The 11,764-nt window shown below is 48.3% G+C and overlaps 1 protein-coding gene across 1 annotated transcript in view; it reads right to left on the minus strand.

Moving 5' to 3' along the window:
• Nucleotides 1-2,098: 2,098 nt before the first annotated feature.
• Akr1b1 (aldo-keto reductase family 1 member B) overlaps nt 2,099-11,764 on the minus strand; it is a 15,135-nt gene continuing 5,469 nt past the window's right edge. The window contains exons 2-10 of the mRNA XM_031381457.1: nt 11,008-11,175; nt 10,299-10,415; nt 9,316-9,393; nt 8,889-9,011; nt 8,343-8,449; nt 7,965-8,046; nt 7,364-7,447; nt 4,894-4,976; nt 2,099-2,490 (exon numbers count right to left, since the gene is read on the minus strand). Coding sequence (XP_031237317.1) covers nt 2,448-2,490; nt 4,894-4,976; nt 7,364-7,447; nt 7,965-8,046; nt 8,343-8,449; nt 8,889-9,011; nt 9,316-9,393; nt 10,299-10,415; nt 11,008-11,175 — 885 coding nt within the window. The 3' untranslated portion in view covers nt 2,099-2,447. The remainder of the gene's footprint in view (nt 2,491-4,893; nt 4,977-7,363; nt 7,448-7,964; nt 8,047-8,342; nt 8,450-8,888; nt 9,012-9,315; nt 9,394-10,298; nt 10,416-11,007; nt 11,176-11,764) is intronic.

The raw sequence follows: 11,764 nt of genomic DNA on the forward strand, positions 1-11,764 counted from the left end.
AGATCCCAGCTAAGAATCTCACAATCACATCCTCAGACATTCTCTACCAGTGAGAGACTCTGATCTAGATCCACCCCGAATTCCAAATACCAGCAACTCTGTGGAATGAAAGTTTATCTGTTTGTTAGAAACAACAAAAGGGGCGTTGAAACTGTGTTACAGGTCCCTCCTGGGTAGGTTTGGGAAAGGGATGCTTCTGGCTCCACATCCAGGTTCCTCCCTCACTTGAACCTTTATCTGCAGTTTATATACTGAAGGTCCAGGCAGAACTTCTTTTCAGAATAAAGTCTGCTGCCAAAACTAAAACCGAAAATGCTGGTCTGGAAAAACATCAGATTAGATGTTCTCCACAGTGCTTATTATCTCTTACATCCTACGCTTGGACTTAACGACTGATCCCTATAAACTTCATCCATGAAACCATCCTTATAAAAAACATCCCAGGCAGCATTTTCTTTAGCATATACTCTTTGTGGCATTAAATAAAATCCTAGAGATGGAAATAAAGATCGTCAAGAGCTGCCCCTTTCTGTGTGTGAGTTCTGGCAGAGCCCAGACCACAGATCTGGTGGTGTTTCTCCCAGGGAAAGAGCTCTTCCCTGAGCACAGCTATACCCCTGGGTACTATTTGTGAGCTATGAAGGGACTGTGGGTTTGCTTCTGTCATGTTTGGTTATGGTAATTTTTTCATGTGCACACACACACACAGATGCCATGGTGTGCAATGTGGAGGTCAAGGACAACTCGTGGGAATCAGTTCTTTCCTCCCACCAGTATGTTCCAGGGACCAAGCTCAGGCTGTCAAGCTTGGCAGCTTTACCTGTTGAGCCATTCCCTGGCCTGGCTGCCATGTTTGAACTGCTGTGTGCACGATGTTTTAGAAGCTTAATATCCATGACGTCATTTAATCCTTGGTCACCCTAAGGCAAGCATTTTATAGACTGAGATGACAAAGGTTGACAGATTAAGTAATTTGCCAGTCAGAGCAAGTGGATTTTGTTCAAAGAATATAGGTAGAGAACCCTTGGCCTTGAAGAATATGGGCTGGCACAAGCAAACAAGCTCTTCTTTGGGTTTGAAATACACCGGGGGTTCATCTCCTCTTTAATTTACCGACAGTGTTAAGTTTTGTGTTCAGGTGAAAACTCTCTTCCTAGTGATTGCCCCAGTGTCTTCTGGTCAACTACCTAGAGAGCAGTATTAGCCACCTACTAACCGGATAACAGAACCCACTTGCAGTTAGAGAAGTGGACATACCTACTCCACCAAGAAGAACTGGACTACTGGGATGCTAGAAGCAGATCTCAGACCAAGGGCCACCCAGTAGCCTGTGCAGGTGGCACCCTTGGCCCCAGTTGCTGAGATTCAAAACCTTATTCCTCCTCAGAAGAGGCCTAGCAACTGCTACCACCCTTCAGGAGTGGCATGTATCAGTAACATATAAAGCAATCATCAGCCATGATCAGATGCACCTATAAACAACAAACTAAGCCAGGGACAGAGCTACTGGCTTTCTGAAGCCTCAGATCACATTGTGCATCCTGTCTCTTCTACCTTCTGTCATTTGAGCCTTGGATTAAGAAAGAGACCAGCAAGTGCATCAGGTCCCCAAATCTATTTCTGTAACCTCAGAGTGTTCACCATATCCAGTTGATATCAGCTTTTTATGCCTTTCTTCCCTGTCTAGATGATGGGCTTCACAAAAGCCTGTTGCCCTCAGGTATTGCTGTCTTTTGACCCAGGCCTTCACGGAGAGGACCACCCACATAAAATGTAACATCCAGGTTGTTTTATGCCCTAGCAAAAAGTCCTGGCCACAGTGACAATCAGTCAGAACAGGTGTAGACTCTTAAACTTCTTGGGTATACCACAACCATGACTGCTCAGTCTCCAGACACAAGGCCCAGACACCCTCCATTTAAGCTCGCAATGTGATGCTCCTCACCACCCTAACACTATGTGGTGAAATGCCAGGGTAGGGGTCCTCAGTTTATTCATAGCACTGGTCTGTGCTTGGCGCTCAGGGAGGGCAGGCTGGGTGTGGGGCAGAAGGGGTCTACTGTTTCACAGAACAAGAGCAAAACAGACCACCACCAAATTCACAAAAGCAGCTTTTATTTGAGGCAAGGAGAAGTCTGACCCAAAGGATTACAGTTCTAAGCACTCAAATGTGTTAGTGGCATGACTTGGGCTATAAATCTTGCTTCTCTTTGGTTGGAAAGGGTACTCGTGTTAAAGTCCTCCAGGTGGGTAAGAAGAAAGACCAAGAAAGGCTGGAAGAAACACCTCAGCTATTGGAACTGCCCTCCAGATTCTACGTCAAACTAACAAACTCTCACCATCTGGTCTGCAAGGTGCCACCCAGTGCAGAGGGACACAGGACACTTGTAAGGACAGATGAGGCAGAAAGAACATTGAGGAGGCACAGGGATCCGACCGCCACAGCTTCAGACTTCTGCGTGGAAGGGGTAATCCTTGTGTTTGGCACAGCTGTCAGAAGAGCACATGTGATTTACAAGTTAAAGACTTCCAAAACTTAATTGGGTTCACTTCTTTATATACTGTGTATATATGTGTGGGTGTGCACATTATGGTCAAAGGACAACTTGTACGAGTTTGTTCTCTCCTACCCCGTGGGTCCTGGGTATAGAACTCTGTTCATCCTCGGGACTGATGCCAAATGTCTGAACACTCTGAACCATCAAGGAAAAGATTGTGTCTGTAACAAGTCACCAACACACAGAAACGATGTCTCATTGTGAACTGAGCCAGTCTTAGAGCCTTCTGATCACACATGGACAGCTGAGACAGCTCCTCAGCCTCTGGGCTCCTCTTGTCTTATGATGTCATGAACCAGCATCCACATGACAGACTGTACTCTGCACTAGCTCAGAGCACACTGGGCAGCAAGTCCTGATTCCTGCCTCCTGAGAACCCTGACTGGCTGGCAGGATCATACAGTATCATGTCACCTTTCTACTGTCTTTTAAGATGGGTCTGGTGTGGCTGGGCTGGCCTATTTAGCTGAGAATGACCTTGAAGTTCAGCTCTTTCTGCCTCCAACTCCCAAGTGCTGGGATTAGAGGCATGTGGCACCACACCCAGTTCATTTTATCAGCTCAAACACCGACCAGAACAGAGATAAAGAAGCAATAGAAGGGTTTATAAATTGTACTAAATCCTGGAGGGCAAGTCAAGCAGTCAGGCACTCCCAGGAAAGCAGAGGGCACCTCTGTGACATCTGGAGTGAAATGAGCACGTAACAGTGGCTGGGGATTTACTGCAGGAACCAGGGGAAGAGCAGGCATGAAGCCAAGGCTCATAGTATATTTGGTAGGGCCAGTGCTTTGTAATGGAACAAAATGGCAAGGACACCAGAAAAACTAGACAGGCAAGATGTCAAAGACGGAACATATGCACTTGTTTGTGTGTGTGTGTGTGTGTGTGTGTGTGTACACGCGCGCGTACACATAAAAAAAAAATTAAAAATCCAGTAAATTCTGCAATAATCCCAGATGGCTCCTGCTCTCTGGAGGAGAGCAGGAAGGTTAATCAAATATAAGATAGGTCATTTCTTTCTTAATCAAATCAAGTGAAGAAAGGTTGTGTTACTCCTCAGAAGATGCATGTTTTCTATGTCTGAAGTAGTCCTTCTCTTCTGGAATCTAAGCAAAAGTGCACTGCTCATCTTTCCATACCTAATGCAGTTCTGAGGGTGAGCCAGGCCCCGGGGAGGTAACTCACTGAACACTCAGACTACTCAAGGTCCCCCGCAACTGCCTTTCTCTGCATCCTGGAGTCAGACACCAGCAGCACAAGCTCAGTGGAACTGTGTGTGTCGACGGGAGAGCTGGCATGTAGACAGTTAGGAAAAGCTTGCTGGGAAAACTAGAGCCAGCCTCTCCCCCAGTCCCAACTGCAATCCATGCCAACTCACTATTGCTAAGGCATGGCTGTTTCTAGAACAGTCCTGGAAGGTGCAAAAGAGGCAAGCCGACACAAAGGGGCACACAGTTTGCTCTCCCCAAAGTTTTGAAGTCAGCATCAGCAGTCCCAGGGAAATGCAGGGCTGAGTGACGACTACAGCTCTAGAAACCGAATGGATGCCATGGGCAGGGAATTCACTTGTCCTGCCCATTAGATCAAAATAAAAAAAGATTTTCACGTTAAAAGGTTAAGTGTCCTTAGTATAGTATTAGAAAGAGTCCTGTTTCAGACTCCTGGGATGGCTCTGTTTACAGCTTACTTAGAACCTGAGTGCCCTGTGACAGCAACACGCAAACAGCCTGAATCACAAACATTACTGCCTAAGGTACACATCGCAGCTGCCACCATGCAAACCCTGAGCCATGCACATGGCAAGCGGAGCAAGAGAGTGCGGGTAAGAATCAAGCTTGGAAGACAAAGCAGGCATTGGGAACAGAGGCTGCTTCTTAAAGCAAACATCCCCAGGAACTTGGAGTCCAAACCCCATTTCAGAGGGGAAGCAAGAAACCAGCAAAGGTAAAGCTGAGGGCCCTCGGTGCCTGAGTGGCATTACAGTCATGGGGTGTTCTGTGTCAGCTGGGGCTACCCTGAGCCCAGCACCAGGGTCTTCCTACCAAACTCCTTGTTAGGGTCATTAAGTCAATTAAGTCACATGCGAACCCTTCTAGGAAGGTGGGTACCAGATGAGCCCCTGGGACCCTCTCAGTTCAGAAAAGCAACTAAAATTTCAAAGGTGGGCCCACTGTGCTCCCAGACAGGCCTCCTGACAGCGACCCTCCCCTGGCTTTGAGCAGTGTTTCCTGCTCTGTATGGATTAGGAGACATGGTCTGTGGGAAAGCAGGATGGGCCCGCCTCTGGGGCCTGAGAGATGCCTGCTATTCTACACGCTTCACAGTAGAACTCACCTCATCAAGGCGCACACCCTCCAGTTCCTGTTGTAGCTGAGGAGAGTGGCCATGTCCTCGCTGCTCAGCTCAAAGTCAAAGACCTTACATACAAACATGGGGAAGAAAAAAAACAAAAAACAAAAAACAAAGCGATAAGCTCTGCAATAAAACAGAAACAACGCCACGAAGTTCCAGAGGGCTCCCATTGCCTAAAAGTGCAGAGGGCAGGAGAGAAGATTGTTAATTACTCTCCAGAGGTGCAGACTTGTGGCCATATCTGAAATGACCTCTCCCTTCCAGGATTTCCAAGCAGAGGGCAAGTTCAGTCGCTCCTGTCAGGCTCCTGAGAAGCTCTACAGTGATAAGCACCAGGGGAAATGTTACTGAGTGACTGCCTGTTCCATTCACCATGAAGTATAGAAACAAGACACCTCAACAGCTGGAACACCCATTAACCCGGTGGGACCTGCACTCTGATGAAACCAAGCCTCTGGGGGCCCAGAGGCACCAGCAATGCACCCCAGCTGGGGACTGAGGGATAGCGCCTCGTGGATCCATGTGGATCCATGTGTGAGACGGCCTAAGGAAATATGTCAAGTTTTGATGTACAAAGCAAGGAAGGCAGCTTGGGGTAACAGCATTACTTCCATGAAAACAAGAGAATGGCCACAGGAATATGTAACAGGCTCTAGACCTCAGCACACTGACTCCATGATGGAAGCACCACTCAGGTCCTAAAACTCAACAGGCACACAATACCATCAGCCAAAATGAAGACTTAATTTAGCGGTTACATTTCAAACCCAGGCCAAGCAGCTAAGGTACGTATTTAACATATCAAAGCAGACCTGGCCTCCAGGTTCCCTCAACACCTTCAGTCCCTACCAATTACAGGGTATGGTGGGCACACCCCACCGTCTACCCTGACATCTCCAGCACTGCGCTGCTCTTCCCTTAGAGGCTCTTCCCTATGCAACCTAGACATTTTCATTACTACCCACTTTGCTCTTCTGCACCTTTGGCCTCCTGGCTGTTGTACTTGACTCCCCTCTTTCTCCGCCCCCCCCAATGGTTCAGGAGCAGTCATGTCCTTTCTTTTCCAATTTTTTATTTGTTTTTGTTTTTAATTTTTAATTCACATCAAAGTTCATAGTTCTGGGAGTCTCTAAATGTGCCAACCTTGCCTTTTGGCTTCTGTAGTTCTGCCACTGGCTAACTGTTCTTGTGAACTGAGGTGTGTTACCTAAGATGTGGTTTCATGCTTAACAGCTACCCTGAGAAAGGCTGGGGCTACACCAGGATCCCAGATACCCAATGTAGTCACAGGTTAGCTAATAAAGACTTTCTATTTGCTTAAACTCATGTCTGATTAGTCTTCTCTGCTAGATACCCTACAACAGAATACAGGGAAGAAGTTAGGACATACAGTAGTTATGTAGACAATTAGGCCAGATGGCCTTCGGCAGCACTGGGGCTTGGAAATGGAGCTCCACCCAGACAGCCCATCCACTTGGCGCATTCTGACCACAGAATGTGCAGGACTAGACTCTGCTGTATTCTCTTGTGATCACAGCCATGGAAAAATAAGCAAAGAATGCACAGTGAGATGAAAAACAGGAACAAATAAATAAACAAAACCAACCATTAGGTTAGAGATTTAAGATTTGTCACCTACATTTTTTTTTCTTTTTTCTTGCTTTTTCAAGACAGTTTCTCTGTGTAGGCCTGGCTGTTCTAGAACTTGCTCTTGCAGACTACGCTGGCCAACCTCAAACCCACAGATCTGATTCCCAAGTGCTGGTATTAAAGGTGTGCGCCACCACTGCCTGGCTATATTTTCTTTCCTAATACTTTAGAAATGAAATATGCAATGAGGCGATAACCCATTTCTAGCAGGACAGGTCTCTTCGTCCCACATCTTTACACTGTAAGTGGTATGGTCACGCTCACGAGAGTAAGGTAGTATTAGTAGCTTAGTATGTCATCAGAACCACTCTACTGCCCATTGTGGACTGTGTGGGGCTGATTTTGAACCAGACCTCAAGCAGAGCATCCCTTTGCTAGGACAGGACAGAGGATCATGGGATACCAAGACAGCTCTTCTCCCAGCTAGCCCTCTCACCAGGCTGCTGTGGTGGTGGTGGCGGTGGGGCATTCTTAATGCCTACACTCGGGTACCCAGGCATTCCCACCCCTGTTCATGACAGCTTAGGCACTTAACAGAGACAGTGGATCAGCGTATGTCCTGGACATCCATGACCTACCACCAGCACAACAATGTTCCCTGAGCACTTACTGTGGAACCAGGCACTATGAAGTACTGCTCGTGCACTGTGAGCTTCAGTCTCACTATAGCCCTCAACACAGGCATTATTCTGAGTGCAATCAAATGATCTGCTCAGACCACACAGCTGGGAAAGAAAGGGGAGTCTGAGATGTCCCACCCACCTGCCATGGAAGAAAGCCAGGCCTGCAGCTGGGATCTTACCTTAAAGTTCTCAGCAATGCGTGCTGGTGTCACAGACTTGGGGATCACTACCAAGTTCCTCTGAATGGGGAACCGAATCAGCACCTGTGGACGGGAGGTGTGGAGTGTGTACATACACAGTATTATCATCTCACAGACTATCACTGCACAGGTTCTGAGATGCCTAGTGATGGTCACAAGATGGTCCAAATTGGACTCTAGAGTCCTGCTCTATCGGTGGCTCCAGGCATATCTCAAGGCCACAGGAAGTCACTGCCTGGGACTCACACTACCCATGGGAGAAAGAGCACATCTCTCAAACTGCAGATGGTAAGAGTTCTTCTATTTGTACAGGGGTGAGCTTCCAAGAACACCAGTAAGTGCTGGGTCGATGTCTGTGCTGCCTATAGAGGCAGTGGGGACAGGTACTTTTATGGCAAGACCACGTGTCAGTTAGTTTTCTAAATTTCTAGATCTGTGTCCTTAATATTGCATTCTTGGACTCCAAACCACACTTCCAGCGAGGGCTTTACAGGCTCAGCTCCCTCCACTCCTGACCAACAGGAACCACCAGGAGTGTAGAGGTCAAGCAATAGTCACAAGTACCCAGAAGCACCCATACCTGGGCTGTAGTTTTATTGTACTTGGCAGCAATTGCTTTGATCCTGGGGTCCTCTAGGAGAGATGGGTCTTCAGGCTTGGCCCTGGAGCAGAGAGATGGTGAACAATCTTCAGCACTGCCACTCAAGGCAGCTGGCCACCCTAGCCCTGATCCTCCCACTGACTCCTGGGTGGTTGGCCAGGCTCCTAGACCCGAAGCAGGGTCCACCTGCTGACCCATTGCAAGAGAATATCCATCTTGTTCTTAAAAACATCAACCTCCCAGGAAGCCCAGAGGCCCCGGAGAAGGCCTGCACATAGCACAGAAGCATTCTTTGTGACAATCAATCATTCCCTTTGGTTATTTCTAACCGCCAACAGTGACCCCACAGAAGCTCACCAGGGCCTGTCAGGAGAGCCAAGGGGACTGTATGCAGTCACCACGATGCCTTTGCAATGGCAATACTCAATCAGCTTCTCCTGAGTTAGGTATGGGTGGCACTCGATCTGCAACACAAGCAGGAGGGTTGACTGTGGCAGTGGACACAAGTTCATGTAATGGTGGCCAATGTCCCTTTTCTCCCCACACAGAAATGTCTGCCTCCCAGATAAGCTGTAACAACAACTCTCCACATTTCCCAACTGATGGCCTTCACATTAAGAACAATAATAATTTTGTTGCCAGTGCTCTGTGGTTATAAGCCTGTAAGTCATTCTCTGGCCTCCGCCACTTATCAATAGATAAAAGCCTGCAGCTCTCACTAGCTGCCCACGGCTCATGTCAGATGCCTCGTCTTTGCTGACTGGCTCAAATCCTATGCCTGCAAAGCTTCTACTCTCAGATGTGTCTGTCCTGATAAATCCCGGCCACTCCCTGGGTCCACGGGTAAGAGCCAGGACTAGCTGGTAAAATAGTGTGCCAGCACCCTCCCTGGGGGAGGCTTACCTGGTTTACCGCAGGTTTATACTTTAAGCCTGGTTTGTTCAAGATCCTCTCAATCTGAAGAGGGTTGAAGTTGGAGACACCAATTGCTTTTACCAAACCTTCATCCACTAGTTGTTCCATAGCCTAAAAGAAAAAAAACGAAATCTATCTGGGTACTAAAACGAACCCCAAAAGAACAAGGACCTGAAACATGTTTGTGTCTAGAAATTTAACAGATGTGCCCTCCCCTCCGTGGCCAGCACCTTATATCTTTCAGAAGCCAAGAGGGGAGCCATGAAAACTGTCCTGGCTTTTATGAGACTTGACAGACAGACATAGAGACACAATGATCATGCACAGGAAGACAGGGCACAACAGATCACTCACATCTGGCTCACACGCAATAACAAGGTATCAGCAATAAAAAATGGGTCTCAGGTCATCTTACCGTCCAAGTGTCCACAAAATCGGTGTCACTAGGAATCACGTTTCCTGATGCATCCAGTGGGAAATAGTCAGGCCCAGGCTGTCAGTAACAAGCACACACATGACTTCTTCACAGACCTATTTTAACCTCACAGCATTACAAACACTATGGAAGATGGTAAGAGGCATATCTAGTAGCCACAATCAAAAGGACACCAGAAAGTGACCCTGATGGGAATCCTTGTCATGACTGGAGCTGTGAGGGCGTCAGCTGGAGATTCAGACACATCTAAATCTCTGAGACCAAGCCTGCCATGGGATGGGTGTGTAGGCAGGGCAGAGAAACTCAGGCACCCACATCTCAGTGGCTCTCAGGCCTACAAAGCTATCACTCTGTCTATCTCTTGTTGGCTTGTCACAAAAAACAAAGGGTGAAAATCAAGTCCCTCGGGCCCCAAGAGACCACAGTGAGCTAAAACAGAGCTTCAGGATAAAACCGGTGGCCTTTCAATCTGGGTCACCATGCAGAAATACAAGCCATGATTCTGAATTCTACAGCTCAGAGAACCAGGCTGTGAGTATTTCACACAGGTGAGAACGGCATGTACACGGAGGTACAGACTCATGCATGTATAAGCATCGCATGCATGCACCTAGAGGAGGAAACACCATGGTCATGGCTGGCTGCATCTACAGCCATGTGCAACAGGGACAACTGTAGCCATGTCAGCCGCATTTACTGTCAGTTTTAAATTCTAGAGGCAGAGAGAAAATGGTGGTGTACCCCAAACTCCAAAGGCTGCATCTGAGCCACCAGTGGTTCAGACAGTGCAGGAGAGGCCTGAGGTTGGTTTCTAATACATTCTGGGTGATGATGCTGATGCTGGTCCAAGGCCCACACCCCAAGCAGCAGAGACAGGCTGAGTCAAGCACCTATAATGCGCTAATAAGAAAGATGAAGACTGTCCCTGAGCTGCACAGTCCCAGTCCCAGCATGCCCCTCACCTTGAAGCCCGTTGGCCAGTGAATAAGGTAGAGATCCAGGTAGTCCAGCTGCAGGTCGTTCAGTGTCTTCTGGCAGGCTCCTTTCACCATGCTCTCGTCGTGGAACGTGCACCACAGCTGAAGCCAGCAAAGGCACATGTTATCCCTGCCACGCTAACGCCTCTTCCCGGATGGGAGCCAGAGCTCTAAGGTGGAGAACACGCTCTCTTCTCTCCATAACCACAATGCTTACGAGTGGCTGCAGAGTTTCCAGCTCATACTGCGGGGTGGTCAGGTCAAGAGCACCTCACACTGACTAAACAGGTCATGGCTATAGATCAGGAGGTGCTAAGCACACCTCTAGGTCTGCCTCCCTGCCAAGCTGGTCCATGCCGAGCCATCATCACCCCCGCCCCAACCTGGGCTCCTTTATGCATCCACAGCCTCTAGCTAAAACTAACGGTCAGCAGTGAAACCCAGTTTGTAAAGGGAACTAAACTCTGTCCCTGAAGTCACTCCTTACAAAGGGCGAGTCAACCCCCAGCCAGTTTCACCAGCACAGGGCTCTAACCTACAGGTCCAACAAAGAGATAGATACACAGGTGGACAAGCAACAGGTCCACCTCCCACCCAGAGCTAACCGACATCATGTTAAGGGGTGGAGCTGACTGGCAGCTGGGTCCCCCTGGCTAGGAGCGAACCTGACCCCAGCATCCTCACAGACTGATACCTTGCTGACAATAAAGAGATCCTGGCGCTTCACCACCTGCTCCTTGAGCTTCTCCTGGAGGGCCACTCCCACCTCCTTCTCATTCTGGTACACCTGGGCGCAGTCAATGTGGCGATAGCCCAGGTCAATAGCAACCTTCACAGCCTCGGTCACCTGGCCAGGAGGGGACTGAAAAGGGAGGAGGATAAGCCATTAGATTAAAAACAAAATCAAACAGGGCAGCGCTTGCACAAATCTGAGGAAGAACAGTGAGATTAGAAATCCTGGATCTGAGGTTGGGCTATGGCAGGCCTACATGCATTTATGCTATAGAATTCCAGTCAGCCCCCAGACGGGGGAGACAAGGAGAACAGCACATAATTTCACCTTAGCAGAGCCTGACAGTCACTTGCTAGCGACACAGATAACTAGAAGCCTGGGTATGATCCTAGCACTGTGAAGGCAGGGGCATGAAAGCTGTGAGGTTTAGGGTAGCCTGGACTATACAAACGAGGCCTTGTCTTTAAAAAAAAAAACACCACTAGCTGAGATCTCATGTAATAAAGGGCACCATTTCATTCAAGGAGTTCATGGCATTTATCATAGACCAAGAGCTCAACTGCTGCTGACCCAGGAGGTGGACACAGACAGATGACCTCTCAGAGGTAACAGCAGACAGAGCTGAGTGGGAAGGTGCCACGCACACTTTTCGTGAAGGCAGTATCTGAGGCGTAAACTTCAAGGAAAGTCAGTCTCCTGCCTCCGCATTGTCGCCTGG

Source organism: Mastomys coucha, unplaced genomic scaffold (genome assembly GCF_008632895.1).
Source record: "Mastomys coucha isolate ucsf_1 unplaced genomic scaffold, UCSF_Mcou_1 pScaffold20, whole genome shotgun sequence".
Taxonomy (NCBI): domain Eukaryota; kingdom Metazoa; phylum Chordata; class Mammalia; order Rodentia; family Muridae; genus Mastomys; species Mastomys coucha.